The 15,059-nt window shown below is 33.0% G+C and overlaps 1 protein-coding gene across 3 annotated transcripts; it reads left to right on the top strand.

Moving 5' to 3' along the window:
- The first annotated feature begins 868 nt into the window (after positions 1–868).
- On the top strand, positions 869–13,346 carry LOC134251114 (centromere-associated protein E-like). 3 transcript variants are annotated; one of them, XM_062733592.1, is made up of 15 exons: positions 869–936; positions 3,238–3,364; positions 5,780–5,920; positions 6,050–6,136; positions 6,327–6,368; positions 6,488–6,532; positions 6,642–6,713; positions 8,703–8,786; positions 9,177–9,260; positions 9,747–9,801; positions 9,974–10,100; positions 11,582–11,752; positions 12,547–12,621; positions 12,842–12,964; positions 13,224–13,346. In XM_062733592.1, the coding sequence occupies exons 2-10, from the start codon at positions 3,285–3,287 to the stop codon at positions 9,784–9,786; spliced, it is 675 nt and encodes a 224-aa protein (XP_062589576.1). In that variant the 5' UTR covers positions 869–936; positions 3,238–3,284; the 3' UTR covers positions 9,787–9,801; positions 9,974–10,100; positions 11,582–11,752; positions 12,547–12,621; positions 12,842–12,964; positions 13,224–13,346. The 3 variants fall into 3 exon arrangements, with proteins under 3 accessions (XP_062589576.1, XP_062589497.1, XP_062589638.1); XM_062733513.1 differs by having other exon boundaries at positions 9,969–10,100; XM_062733654.1 differs by lacking the exon at positions 12,547–12,621 and having other exon boundaries at positions 9,969–10,100.
- The last annotated feature ends 1,713 nt before the right edge of the window (positions 13,347–15,059 follow it).

The following is a 15,059-nucleotide window of genomic DNA, read 5'->3' as shown; positions in this document are numbered from 1 at the left end:
ATGACCCCCGGGGGAAGGGCGGGGCCAGTATGGGGAATCAAAATTTTACATAGAAATATATAGGAAAAATCTTTGAAAATCTTCTTTATTTATTGCATATACCCGACTCAGGAACCACTGGGCCAAAAAAGCTGAAACATATGTGCCCATGGAAGGATCATGGGGTAGTGTAGATTTCAAAATGTCTAAATTATGATCAGTGGGGTAGGGTGGGGATGCATTATGTATAACAAGGGTGAAATCTGGTAAAGAACAGAATGGTCAAAGCTTCTCAGGTGAGCGATGTGGCCCATGGGCCTCTTGTATGTACAATCAACGATAGGATATTAACCAATCAATAGTCATTATCAACTGTAAATAGTTTAAATTGATATGTAGCAATTCCGGTTTCACCCGTCAGAGAAGAAGTGTTCACTTTGAGAAATAATTGAAACAAAGCGTCAAAGGTATTTATCTCCTGGTTGTCTGTATTTCTGAAATAGGAAGAAGAGTAGCAATTGAAATTGTTTGATAGAATGTAGAAAAGGGACGGATGAGGGAGATTAAAGTTTTATTATTAATAAAATTTAAGCAAAGCTGTTGCAGGGAAGAGAATTGATATCTGAAGAAAAATATTACCATCATATAATGACAAAATACCAGCACATAATGACAAAGTATCATCTTATAATGACAGAGTACCATCATATAAGGATAAAATACCATCATATAATGACAAAACACCATCATATAATGATAAAATACCATCATATAATGACAGAGTACCAGCATATAATGAAAGTTCTCCACATAAGGCAGTTACGGCGTTCCATAGTTTAATGATGTATGTTGCTCTCCATAATAAAAGCGACGGAAATCCCCCTGGAGGCTTAGCTGATTTCATAGAACACAAACCAAAAGTAGGAGATAACATTTCATGTATACCGAGTTGCAAAAGTAAAGTTAGTTACGCTTTTTTTAGAATTGATAAAGGTAAGACATTTATTTTACTGAAGATGTATTAAAATAAGAACTGGATAACTAATTAAAAAAACCCAAACTGTTTTATGCTTCCAAAAATGGGTGATATCTTTGAACAACTGTAATATTAAATACCACGTATACATGTATAATACCAAATGGAAAAAAATGGTTGTATTCATTGGTAATTTTACGAGTACCGTTTAGAAATATGAGCAAATTATGTTAGTTCAGTTTTAACATTTATTATATATAAAAATATAATTCAACAGAGAAGCATATTCCTTACTTTCATTTTCGTTATCACCAATTATAACACAATTATTAAGATGAAATTCTAAAAAAAAAAAAAAAAAAAAAAAAAAAAAAAAAACCGAATCCTGACATGTTTAAGTGGTAACAGTTAAAATTAACACAATGTTACCAAAAAGTGTATATTTTAAAAAAAATATTCTTTGAGAAATGCTATATTGAGTATAACAGTGTAAATTGTTAAAATAAAATAATGGAGCCTGATGTGTAATTCCTTGCTTTGTTAGGATCATTAACAACGTCTCAGGAATGTCTTCTATGTTCAAAACTAACATAAACGCCTAGCATAGTTGCTATAATACTAAAAGCTGACTTTTAATTTTACTTATTTTACGAGTACCGTTTAGAAATATGAAGCAAATTATGTTAGTTCAGTTTTAACATTTATTATATATAAAAATATAATTCAACAGAGAAGCATATTCCTTACTTTCATTTTCGTTATCACCAATTATAACACAATTATTAAGATGAAATTCTAAAAAAAAAAAAAACCGAATCCTGACATGTTTAAGTGGTAACAGTTAAAATTAACACAATGTTACCAAAAAGTGTATATTTAAAAAAAAATATTCTTTGAGAAATGCTATATTGAGTATAACAGTTTAAATTGTTAAAATAAAATAATGGAGCCTGATGTGTAATTTCTTGCTTTGTTAGGATCATTAACAACATCTCAGGAATGTCTTCTATGTTCAAAACTAACATAAACGCCTAGCATAGTTGCTATAATGCTAAAAGCTGAATTTTTAATTTTACTTTGTTTTTTTTTCTGATCAAAATTTGTCCGTTGTCCGTCGTTGTCGTCGTCGTTGTCGTCGTAAACTTTTCACATTTTCATCTTCTTCTCAAGAACCACTGGGCCAGTTTCAACCAAGCTTGCCACAAAGTATCCTTGAGTAAGGGGATTCAAGTTTGTTCAAATGAAAGGCCAAGCCCTCTTCCAAGGGGAGATAATTATGAATTAATGAAAAATTAATGACATCTTTTAAAAATCTTCTTCTTCAGAACCATTGGTCCAGGAAAGATGAAACTCATGTGGAAGTATCCTCAGGTAGTGTAGATTCAAGTTTGTTCAAATCATGAACCCCGGGGATAGGGCGGGGCCACAATGGCTGATAAAAGTTTTACATAGGAATATATAGGAAATTTAATTTAAAAATCTTCTCCAGAACCACCGGGTCAGTAAAAATGAAACTTATATGGAATCATCCTCAGGTAGTGTAGATTCAATTTTGTTCAAATCATGACACCCGGGGATAGAGCGGGGCCACAACTGACGATCAAAGATTTACATAGGAGTATATAGGAAAAATCTTAGAAAATCATCTTCTTAAGAACCTCTGGGTTCAAATCACGATCCCCAGGGGTAGGGCAGGGCCACAATGTACGATTAAAGTTTTCCATAGGAAAGAATACATCGGAACATTTTTTAAAACTCTTCTTTTTAAGAACCACAAAGCCATGATTGATCACATCTTTATGTAAGCATCCTCACGTAGTGTTGATTCAAGTTTGTTAAGTCATGAACGGCAAGTAGGGGTTGGTTAGGGTGGGCCACAATTGGGGATCATAGTTTTGACCAGAAATATCAAGGACATTTTTTCTCCCAAGAACAGAAAAGCCATGTTTAATCATATTGATATGAAGGCATCCTCATGCAGGTAGTACAAAATCATACTAGTTGAAATGAGGGCTCCCAGGGGTAGGGCTACGCCAAAATGGGAGGGGGGGTCAAATGAATGAATAGGGAAAAAAATAATCTGCTCAAACACAGCAAAGGCATTTGTTGTATGGAAGCATCATCAGGTAGTTGGTAGTTTAACATTCCAGACCCCCACCCCTTGTAAGCTTCTCAATACTGAAGTGATTTCTGCTTTTATTTCCGAGCCAATGTGCTCAGGTGAGCGATGTGGCCCATGGGCCTCATGTAATATAATTTACTGACCTTATTGTTTTTGACAGATTCGAAGTAATGAGTCTTTTAGAATGGTAAAGAAAAATCAGAAGTTATGTTGAAAACTTACAATAAGAGATCACATCCCTTAGGCCAATCACCCGCCCCCAAATTAACATACGTATACTCGTTCAGGTAAGAAGTGAAAATATTTGAGTTAGAAAATGCATTTGATGAATTATAAGTAATTAGATTATAAGATTCCAATTCTCCAAGGCCAGTACTATTTCCCGAGAGCAGGCAAAGGAAATAGTTCTGGTCGAAGGTAACTGGAATCTTGCTAACTTCCTCAATGATGTACTTTTAACTGTTTATAATACCGATACAAAAGAACTAGATGATTACTGGAAATAAGTTTTCGGAGTGAGGATTAGCTCACTTGACTAACGAACGGGGATTAGTCCAAAACATATTATACTAATTCAAAAGTAAAATCTAGAGGATTTCGGATAATCGGGAATACCCTCCGAGCAGGGATTAGCATATTTAACAAACGCAGGGGAATTCGTACATACACATCGATTCCTATTATTCACATTTAACTAATTAAATTCGATATAGGGAAAAATCAGTAGAGGCATAATTAATCACGACGCATTTGGTGATAATGAATAGTATTCAAGATCAAAAGTCCATAAAACTATAACACAGGAGCAGAGCAATCACGGACCTCCAAAACATCAGAGGTGGGATCAGGTGCCATGGAGGAGTGAGCAGTTTAGTGTATAAATAATGGACGAATAATTAGTATGAAAAACGTCAGTCAGTATTTGACTCAATGATAAATTGTTTTTGCAGACAAGGCCATAGAACTTACGAAATGATGACTTTAAAAGAGATGCTGATATTCTTCTTTCACCAACTTGCTTGCCAATAATTTACCTCGTTTTAGAAATCGTTCATACGTAGAGCATACTCTTGCGTGTCGAATCAACTGAGATATATAAACTATGCGGGTGATGAAGGTACATTGATGCATAAGTTATGAAAGCTGAAGATTGTAAAGTGAAAGTCATCACGTTTATCATAGAGCTTGGTTGTTAGATTATTATTTATCATCTTTTTCAATTAAAATATTCAAATATAAAACAGATGCGTCAGACTCTGTGGCGTCTTTTATCTCAAACTCACCAGGATATATCGTATCGACATAAGAATGGAAGTCACTATTGTTAATTGACAGTACGTCGTCGATATATATCTAAATGTCGGTTTGCAGGCCATATCAAACGTTTTCTTCTTTTCACGTATAAGATTTTGGATAAATACTGCTTCATATGGATACAAAAATAGGTCTGCTTATAAGGGGGCGCAATTGGTACCCATGGGAATTGCAATAGATTGTTGGAAGACCCGGTCTCCAAAAACAACATAGATATTGTCAATCAGAAACTCAAGCAATTTTTTGATGTCAACTTAAGAGTACTTGTGTGTACAATCAGAATGTTTTTCATAAAATAATTCTGCAAATGACAAGGTAGGTAAATTTATAAGTTCCATTTTTAGGTCACCTTAGTAAACTCAGCCGACCTACTGCCATCTGTTTTCGTCCATCATCCGTCGTGTGTTAACATTTGAACATTTTCAGCTTCTTCTCTGCAACCACTCAACCAATTTTGGGGTAAAACATCTATGGGTAAAGGGGAACAAAAATTGTGAATTTCATGGTCCCTGCCCCCCCCCCCCTGGGGGGCCTGAGGGGTGGGGCCAAAACCACTAAAATTAGTGCAATCTTTAAAAGTCTTCTTAAATTTACTCCTGGACATAAAGCAGTCAAACTGTTGGCATGATTGTAATCAGCATTGAGTCCTTCACCAAAATTGAGAAATTCATGGCCCCAGGATCAGGGGTTCTAGTGTTAGGGAAGGGCTTAATAGATTATATACTAAAAATACACTATTTAATTTAGAATCTTCTCTGCTTCTGTGTATTAAATAAACTAACCAAGTACATAGTTATGTTGAATAAGGGTGTCTCTTCAAAAAGTTTTGATAAATTTTCCAAAATTTTGAAATATGTGGCTTCAGGGTTAGTGTTTTCTGTAGGGTGGGATGTACAACAAGTTATAAAGTGAGAATGCATTTTCTGTTTGTTACTCTAATCTACCTCTGGATTTTAGCAAAGTAAGCATGCTTAGTGTATAGTTTGATAAGCATTAGTACCTCTTTCAAAATTGTGCATTTCATGGCTTCCTGTTTAAAACACGAACCAAATTCAATTGTTAGAAAGTCGATAAATGATACTCGGGTGATCTATGAAACTTGTGGGCCTCTTGTTTATTGAAAAAGCAGCTGTCAATGATATTAAAAAAAAAAAACCCTGGTCTTTAATTCATCGTGTGGAATTGTTGTGTATAAAGTTAAAAAGTCGTAAGTTTTTAAGCTGCTGATTTTGGTAAAACCTTGTAATTACAAATTGTCCAAAAGTACCTCGGAATTTTTAAAGTATTCACAATTTTTTACACCTGATTTACACCACTTCTTGAATATATTGTTGCACTGTGGTCTTCAATGAGAAATATATTTTTTTCTGAATTTTCCCTTACCTAAGTAATAAAACAGTAACTTATGGACCAGCTTCTGAAAGAATCAATGGAAAACAAAAGGCCTATAAAAGAAGCTGCACAGCATGTTTATGGAAAGGGCTAGAAATAGACCAAAGGAAAAGGGACTACCAACGCTTGCAAAACACGTAAATTTATTGGAAGATTTTAATTTGTTGTCATTTATTATATTTATTATCAGTTATACATGTATTTCATTAAAACCATTATCGAAAGTTTAAGTTTGAAGTAAAAAAAAATTTTTTTACCATTTCTAGAGTCACAAAACGGTTGAAAAATAGTGAGCAAAAAGTGAAGAATTTAACGTCTGGAATTATCAAAGAGTTAGAAGAAGAAAATTCTAGGTATGAAGTGAAAATCTACTTTAATAACTATTGATTTTTCTTAACGTCAGAAAAAAGTTTTAAAATTGATAACATTGATTCTATTTATTTTTTTTATATCAAACTACATTAAAAAAGAAAACTGAAATTTAAAGAAATAATATTTCCCTAAATAAGATTTTTAATTGAACTACTTTTTTTTTTACCATAGTTTGAAGGAGAGGTTACATAAAGTAGAAGAAGAACGAGATCAGTAGGATATAGGCGACTTTGACTTCATTTATCTCTGCTAATCAATTATTTTGGAAAATTTTATTTCACATAAAGTTACTTTAAGCATAACATTTGTTTTCTTTCTCTTACATAATGAAGATTGAGAGACTCTTTCTGGGATTTTGATCGAAATTCTGCAAAAAGGTACAAACAGTATGCTGACGACAAAATAATGTCATTATATTTATTGTTTGAAAGGGAACAAATGATTTTAATATCAATTTTAAAAATTTGTTTAATTTGTTTGTTGTAGAGAGGAAACTCCACATAGTCTAACTGATAATCTACACGAAGAATATAAGAATTCCTTGGAATATATTTCAGAGTATGTGATCATAAGGTTATTTTTCAGTGTGATCATCTTAGGTGACCTGAGTAAACTCAGGTGACCTTTTGGTATCCTTTTAAACGGTTTTTGTCTGTCGTCGTGCGGTGTGCGTCGTGTATTAACATTTGAGCATTTTTAGCTTCTTCTCTGTAACCGCCCGACCAATTTCAACCAATTTTGGCAAAAGCTTCTATTGGTGAAGGGGAACAAAAATTATGAATTTCATGTCCCCCATCCCCCCTTGGGCCTGAAGGGTGGGATCAAAACCACTAAAATTAGTGCAATTTTAAAAACCTTCTTTACTACTGGACATCAAGCAGTAAAACTGTTGGTATGATTGTAATCATCATTGAGTCCTCTACCAAAATCAAGAAATTCATGGCCCCAGGGTCAGGTGTTCTGGTATTAGGGAGGTGCTACGGGTATATAGATTATATAGTGAAAATGCAGATTTTCTTTGAAAATCTTCTCTGCTCCTGGGTACTAAATACATAGTTATAATAAGCAAGAATGCCTCTTCCAGAATTGTGAATATTATGCCCCCAGGGTTCAGAGTTCTGGTCCTAGGACGGGGATCCTTTTGATTATATAGTAAAAATGCATTATTTCTTTGAAAATCTTCTTCTCTGCTCCTGAGTATTAAATAAAATAACTAACTACATAGTTATGATGAGCAAGAATGCCTCATCAGAATTATGAATTTTATGGTCCCTGGGTAAGGGGTTCTGGTGTTAGAGAGGGGCCCTTGAATATATAGTGAAAATACATTAATTCTTTGAAAGAAAATCTTCTTCTCTTCTCTGGGCATTAAATAAACTAAGTACATAGTTGTGATGAGCAAGAACGCCTCTTCAAAAGTTGTGAATTTTTTGGCCCCAGGGTCAGTGGTTCTGGTCTTAGAGCGGGGCTCTATTGATTATATAGTGAAAATACAGTAATTCTTTGAAAGTCTTCTTTTCTGCTCCTGAGTATTAAATAAAACTAATTAAGCACAGTCATGATGAGCAAGAATGCCTCTTCAAAAATTGTGAATTTTATGGCCCCAGGGTCGGGGGTTCAGTCTTTTGGTGGGGCTTTATTGATTATATAGTGAGAATGCATTAAATCTTTGAAAATCTTCTCTGCTCCTGGGTATTAAGCAGATGAATTACCTATATAACTATGATGAGCAAGGGCCATTCTTCCAGAATTGTGAATTTCAAGGCCCCTGGGTCAGGAGTACCATAGAGGAGGGGGTGGGGGCTCTACTTATAGACTAAAAATGAATTGTTTGAAATCTGCTCCTTGGTGATAATCAAACATTTTGGATTTGCAATGGTGCCTTTTCCAAAATTGTGAAATGTGTGGACCTAGAGTCAGGTGTTCATGTGTGGTGGGGGCACTACTGATTATTGCTGAATATTATTGATAAGTTAAAATGTATTTTTTGTCCCCCTATCCTGTCTATGGGTATTAAGTAACCAAACTAAGCAATTGCTTATAAATAGTTATAATCAATGATGCCTCTTTCAAAATTGTGAATGCCATGGCGTGTAGTTTAAACCAAATTCAACCATTGGAAAGTTTTTGCATGAGGCTCATGTGACCTATAAGGCCTGCGGGTCTCTTGTTTTTAATTCAAGAACAAATAATTTTAGGATTAGTTGTCCTTATTTTTTGCTTTGAAATTTTCTAAAAAGGATCTGTAAAATCAAGGGAGTAATTAAAAAAATCTTTGTGGATAAAAAATACAAAACAAACAAACAAAAACAAAAACAAAATAAAACAAAACAAAAAAAAAAAAACCCATAAGATGATGAAGTCTTCTCAACCCCGTTTTATGATGTTTCATTCTGAAGCGATCGTTCTTGCGCATTTATTCTGCTTGTCGATCCAAATATGAATAATTTTTTTTTTTTAAATACACATACGATTGACGTTTAAAGAATCCATATTAGTTTAGATTATTGTGACTAAATATTATATAGAATCCATTTCTTTTTGCAGACTGAAAAATGAAGTAGAAAGAAAAGCAGAAGAAGTTGGAAATCTAAAATGGAAAATGAAAAATTTTGAAGATGAATATGAATTGTAATGTACTAGTTTTTCTTTCTTTGTGTGAGTATAGAAGGACATATGTATGTAAATGGATGTGACGGTGTATATGGAGAGAGAGAGAGAGAGAGAGAGAGAGAGAGAGAGAGAGAGAGAGAGAGAGAGAGCATACTTTAAATAGAGATTCCTTATTTTCGCGAGTATTTATTATCGCGAAATGTCCCTTAAACAGTGTTAACGCTCAAGTCATGAGAACAATAATTGAACGGTTAATGAAGGGATTTTAAATGGATTTCACTGAATAATTATATATTGCGCGAGTGTGCTTCTCGTGAAATTACGCGGTAATTAATTCCTTGCTTATATATATAGAGGAACCTACAGTATTATTCACAATCACTTGCTAACAGATAGTGTCCTTTGCAGCATGGAAGAACAAATTAAATGGAAAGAGGATACTGTAAAAATGTTACAGATGAATCTCTATCAAGAACAACAAAAAAGTGACAGGTGTAGTACTTGTATAAAGAACCTTGATTTGTGAATTTGATATCGAACAATATTGCCATTCGATGAAAGCATCTCTGACTACCCAGAAGCATCTTTTCTTGGAATTATTTAATATAATGAATATATATATTTTAATTCCATTTGCATTTCTAAAGACTTACCAAAGACTTACGTGATTTTCTGCATAAATAAATATAGTTTTCAGTTTTTATGTTTCACTTATGAACCAATTTTGCGTAGTCAAAATGAAAAACAAATCAATCTCAAAAGTCAGTGTTTTTTCACTTTCACATTCCAGTGTTCTTCCTAATATTCAAAGGATAACTCGATTCAAAGGTCAACTGGAGAACATGAAATATATGGAGATAATGAAAAGTATTGAAGCTCAAAGTCCTTTAAACAATACAAAATAGGAGCATATCTTTTTATAATCGTGTATTCATTTCTTTTATTATCGCATTTTTTCTTTTATCATTTTGAAAACAGATTTAGGATAACATGTATAAAGAAAGCCGAAAAAAATTGATGATTTGGAAAAGAGGTAATGGAATGAATATGTATTTCAACAAATACATACATTTTGTTTTTACGTTTTGCATGAAAATGAATCTGTGTTGTGCATAGACTTGTATATTATAATTTATTACATATCAACAAATTAAATAATCGTAAAATTGGCAATTAATGTAGTGTCACATATTTCTTTAGTCTAGACAAAACAGTAGCAGAGAAAGACTATTTTATGCATGAACTAGAATCAGTGAAAAATGGTCTGGCGTTTGCGGAGATTAGAAATAAAGAAAAAGAGATTACGGAGCTGCAGAAGAATTTACATTCAAGGTAGGATTTGCGCTTTTAATCTTATAGCATTTATAATGCATTTTAGTTGAACAAGTGATGGAGGGCACATTTTCGGGTTTCTCCATTTGAAATTTTACAGTGTTTATGCGGAAGAAAAATAGTTGTGGTACTTGAAATCTTGAAATTGCCAACTTGACAACAATAAACATTTACACAAACACACTGACCCTCTCCCTCACACACACCCTCTCTCCCTATAACATACACAACCTCTGCTCCACCCACCCACTTACACACTAAACGATAACCATTCTTGAATCATGTATTTGATTAAAATATTATCTCGATTTTTCATATAGATAAAATTGAATTAATGGATATAGAAAACGATTGATTTATTCTATAATACTATATATATTTATGTACTTGATTTAAAAAGATCTTCATTCACAGTTAACGTGAAAAGGCTTATTAGTCACTCATCCAGCATGTCCAGGAGATGAATCTACAAGTTATATTTTAATAATGCCGATGCAAGTTTGCTCTAGGTAAATCTTCAAGTTTCATTGATATAAATATGCTAAAAAATAGAATCTTGTCACTCATCTAGAAAATGTAGGTTCAATTCAATTCAAGCGTCTGAAACGACTCCAGTAGAGTGCTTTAATAAACTTATTTTCAGATAAACTATCAAATTTTCCTTTGTAGTGTACACACTTAAATTTATCATCCATGCAAGTTTGGGAAATATAGAGCGTATACGAATATTTATTTTTGTACGACATCGGCTCCAAAAAACTTCTACTTGTTCCAAATACTAATTGCATATGCTCGAAAAACATTAACCTGGCCATTCTTAGCTGAAATTAAAGCATCTTAACTCTTGTTACAATGGAATTTACATGAGGCGTCTTCCATACTTCTCTAATTAGGACAGTACAAAATATACAAACTATTGAAACGAAATCTGCTTCAATTATTTGGACACAGACGCATTTAAGGTCTCTCAACTACGCAGAGGTTAGCGTAAAGCTGACCTCTTTTCTTGATTAATGTATAAAATCTAGCAAAATAATTAACAATGGGCCCTTATTAAGAGAAAAATTATTTCTTCAGCATTGGAAATCAAACAACCGTAGATTATAAAAAGTTTCAGTTGGAATGAATATGATCGCTGCAGAAAATATTACAGCAGTGTAGAGAAATTTTACTGTTGCCCAAGAAAACATTACTGTGTACACAATGGAAATGCTCATGGGGAGCCCTGAGTTTGACAGTTACATTTTAATAGTATTTTTCACTTTTGGCAAACCCATTTTATTGGAACGTCATGAAGAATAGAGTCTTATGTGGAATTTTTTTTTATTAGAAATAAAAACAATAATTTTACCACCATCAACAATGTCTGAGTGATGTTTTTGTATGTTTAATATTAAATTATTGAAAAAAAAGATTCCTATTTTCACACCAAATCTTGTTCTAATGCACTTAGAGCATTATTACCTTTAAAAATATTTTAGCCTGGAAGCATATTGGGAAAAAGAGGAAGAATGCAAGAAAGTTGAAAAAGAAAATAGAAATTTACGAGAAAAGTTGAAGAATCTTGAATTTCATATAGAGACTGAAAGGCAAATGAAACGAAGTACAGAAAACAATTATTCATGTAGAAAGTCCGAAGAGGATTTTGCAAGGTAAACAATTTACTTTAATGTTTGTTTTAGCTTCCATTAGGGACTCGTTTAAAGTTAGTTTTTCGCAAATCCTTCTATCTTTGTAATGACAATGTTTGTAACATAACATATCACTGGACCATTTGGATTGAACCTTACATACGTATTATTAGGTCATTCTTTCTATGCTAAGTTTGACGATGAGGAACTCCGTATATCTCATCAATACATGACACATATGGAGATAAGAAACAGTGTTCAAGATCAAAAGTCCATAAAACAATACAAAACAGGAGAAGAGCAAACACGGACCTCCAAAACATCAGAGGTGGCACGACGGAGTTAGAATCCCCTGTCGATTCATGGGAATGTGAATTGATGACAGGGGATGCTTACTAATCCCAGGCTCCTGATCTTATCTCTGCTTCTGATGTTTCAGTTGATCAATGTTTTGGCCTGTTCACGATTAATTAAGTTTCATGATTTATGAGGTTGTTCGTAATTCCCATTTTTATAATTTTAAAAATAACAATATTAAAACGAAAATGATGTCACAATCATAATGAATTTCCACTATTCTTAATATTTTGTTTTAAGCACAAATCGGTCATTGCGATCTCAAATTCAATCGATGGATACAACTAAATTCCATTCATGCATGAAAGCAAAAATTCATTTTACAAGAGCATGGTATCTAATATCGTGTACTGATATCTTTAATGATTTATATTAATATATTTTGTATCTTACCGAAGTACAGTGTATTACTATACAAAAGACAATTTAGAAAATGCATAAAGTTAACCATTTTAAAGGTTGCATAATCAACTACACACACTCGAGGTTAAATATAATTTGCTGCTACAAGAAAACAGGAACTTAAATATAAAGTAAGAGTGCTATACATCAAGTTCTTTTAAAGAGAATAGCCTAGTATACATATGTATATCAAATGTTCTTTTATTAAATATAATACATATTTTCTAAATGAAATTAAATTTATCATAATATTTTTGAATGAAAGGCGATTTGTTAAATTTGAAATAACGAAGTTCTAAATGAAAGTTTTCAACTGATCATATCAAAGTGTACGTACATTGTTATTTCTAGACTACAACCCCTGACGACGAAAGACGCATATCAACAAGAGTTCGCCACAGAGACGAATAGTATGCTTCAAAACAAAGAACTGCATGATCAAAATAAAAGACTGGAAGATAAACTAAAAGCAATGTATGATCTTTTTAATGCAGCAAGTCTAATATCCACATTTCTAAATGCACACATAACATTAACCTGAAAGTTTTTAAATCTTATCTAGTGAAGATAAGTACATGTATTAATGATTGAAGTTTTCCCCACACATTTATGTCAAGAAGAAAATACCAAACAACATAAAGCATTTATATTAACATAACGTTCGTATATTTTCTCTAAGTATATTCGATCTATTTTGTAAATTGTAAAGTAAGAAAATTTTAATTTAAACCAGGGTTCAAGAAAAAACAGATCTTGCATTGATGCATTCTACATCAATTAAGCGGAAGGACGAGGAAATTCTAACTACAAAAGAGAAACTAAAGACAGTAGAAATTGAAATCGAATCTCTCAAATTTTAAAAGGTAAGAAAATTTGATCGAATATGATACAAGAGGCCCGGGGGGCACATCGCTCACCTGAGCAAATATCGGCTAGGAATAGCACAAATCAGATCAGAAAAGTTTACGGGGGAGGGGGGGGGGTTGAATTTTAAAATTACTTTAGAATGCCTTCATATTAATATAGATATGACTGCTGTTCTTGATAAAAAGATTTTTTTTAAACATTTTATTTTTTAAAACATGTTCTTCCTATATATTACTTTGTAATAATTTGAATTTGATTCCCCATTGTTTCCCTCCCTACCCCAAAGGGCCATGATTTGAACAAATTTAAATCTTCAATACATGAAGATGCTTAGGTGTCAATTTGACAACATAGCTTTTCTGTTCTTGGGATTTTCCCATTTATTTTTCTATGTAAAACTTTGATCCGTCATTGTGACCCCACCCTACCCTTGGGGGTTATGATTTGAACAAATTTAATTCTACACTACCTGAAAATGCTTCTATATAAATACTACTATCACTAATAATGCCTTTGCTATTTTTAAGAAGAAGATTTTTTAAAATATGTTTTGTAAATGTAAAACTTGGATCCCTGTTCATGATTTGAACAAACTAGAATCTACAGTACCCGAGGATGCTTCCATATAAATACCACTAAACATGGCTTTGCAATACTTGAGAAGAAGATTATTAAAGATTTTTCATGATTTGAACAAACTAGAATCTACAGTACCCGAGGATGCTTCCATATAAATATCACTAAACATGGCTTTGCAATACTTGAGAAGAAGATTTTTAAAGATTTTTCCTATATATATTCCTATGAAAAACTTTGATCAGACAGTGTGGCCCCATCCTACCCCCAGGGGTCATGATTCGAACAAACTTGAATCTACACTACCTGAGGATGATTCCACATGAGTTTCATCTTTCCTGGCCCAGTAGTTCCTGAGAAGAAGCTTTTTAAAGTTTTTTCCTATATATTCCTATGAAAAACTTTGATCGGCCATTATGGCCCCATCCTATCCCCAGTGGTCATGATTTGAATCTATACTACCTGAGGATGATTTTACTTGAGTTTTATCTTTCCTGGCCCAGTGGTTCTTGAGAAGATTTTTAAATTTTTTTCACTAATTTATAATTATCTCCCCTTGGAAGAGGGCGTGGCCCATTATTTGAAAAAACTTAAATTCTCTTCATCTAAGGATACTTTGTGGCAAGTTTGGTTGAAATTGGCCCAGTGGTTCTTGAGGAGAAGATAAAAATGTGAAGTTTACGCGACGACGACATCGACGACAACAGACAACGGACAAATTTTGATCAGAAAAGCTCATTTGAGCCTTCGGCTCAGGTGAGCTAATAATAATATTTAAAACTGTTCAAATTATTTCGAAAATAAATACACATATGATACTGAGGCTGAACTTTTCATAGAGATCACATGCATTGGAAAAAATCCCAATTAGAGAAAACAGGGAAACATAATGAGCAAAAAGAAAGTTTGGGAAAAAAGGTTGATATAAAGAAAAATTTATGAATGTGTTTAAAGATATTTTTTAAAACTAGAGATTAGAATCGACTTATAAACAGATAACACTAAAACAAAATAACAGCAACATTTGTAGCTCAAAACGAATACTAGTAGATTGTTAAGTTGTTAAATTTGCATAATATACCTTTTATAATTTTCTTGTCTTGAAGACGCAGAGGTAAAAATGAAA

Source organism: Saccostrea cucullata, unplaced genomic scaffold (genome assembly GCF_032062105.1).
Source record: "Saccostrea cucullata isolate Sc308-1 unplaced genomic scaffold, CSIRO_AGI_Scuc_v1 ctg1031, whole genome shotgun sequence".
Taxonomy (NCBI): domain Eukaryota; kingdom Metazoa; phylum Mollusca; class Bivalvia; order Ostreida; family Ostreidae; genus Saccostrea; species Saccostrea cuccullata.
Note: the sequence above shows the minus strand (reverse complement) of the source record. Positions and strands in the feature narration are given on the sequence as shown.

Excerpts from the sequence above, each read along its gene's own strand:
- LOC134251114 (XM_062733592.1), top strand. The coding sequence starts at position 3,285 with ATGTTGAAAACTTACAATAAGAGATCACATCCCTTAGGCCAATCACCC. Across the intron at positions 6,369-6,487 it reads GTAGAAGAAGAACGAGATCA|ATTGAGAGACTCTTTCTGGG; the intron begins GTAGGATATAGG and ends TACATAATGAAG. Across the intron at positions 8,787-9,176 it reads TTTGAAGATGAATATGAATT|CATGGAAGAACAAATTAAAT; the intron begins GTAATGTACTAG and ends TGTCCTTTGCAG.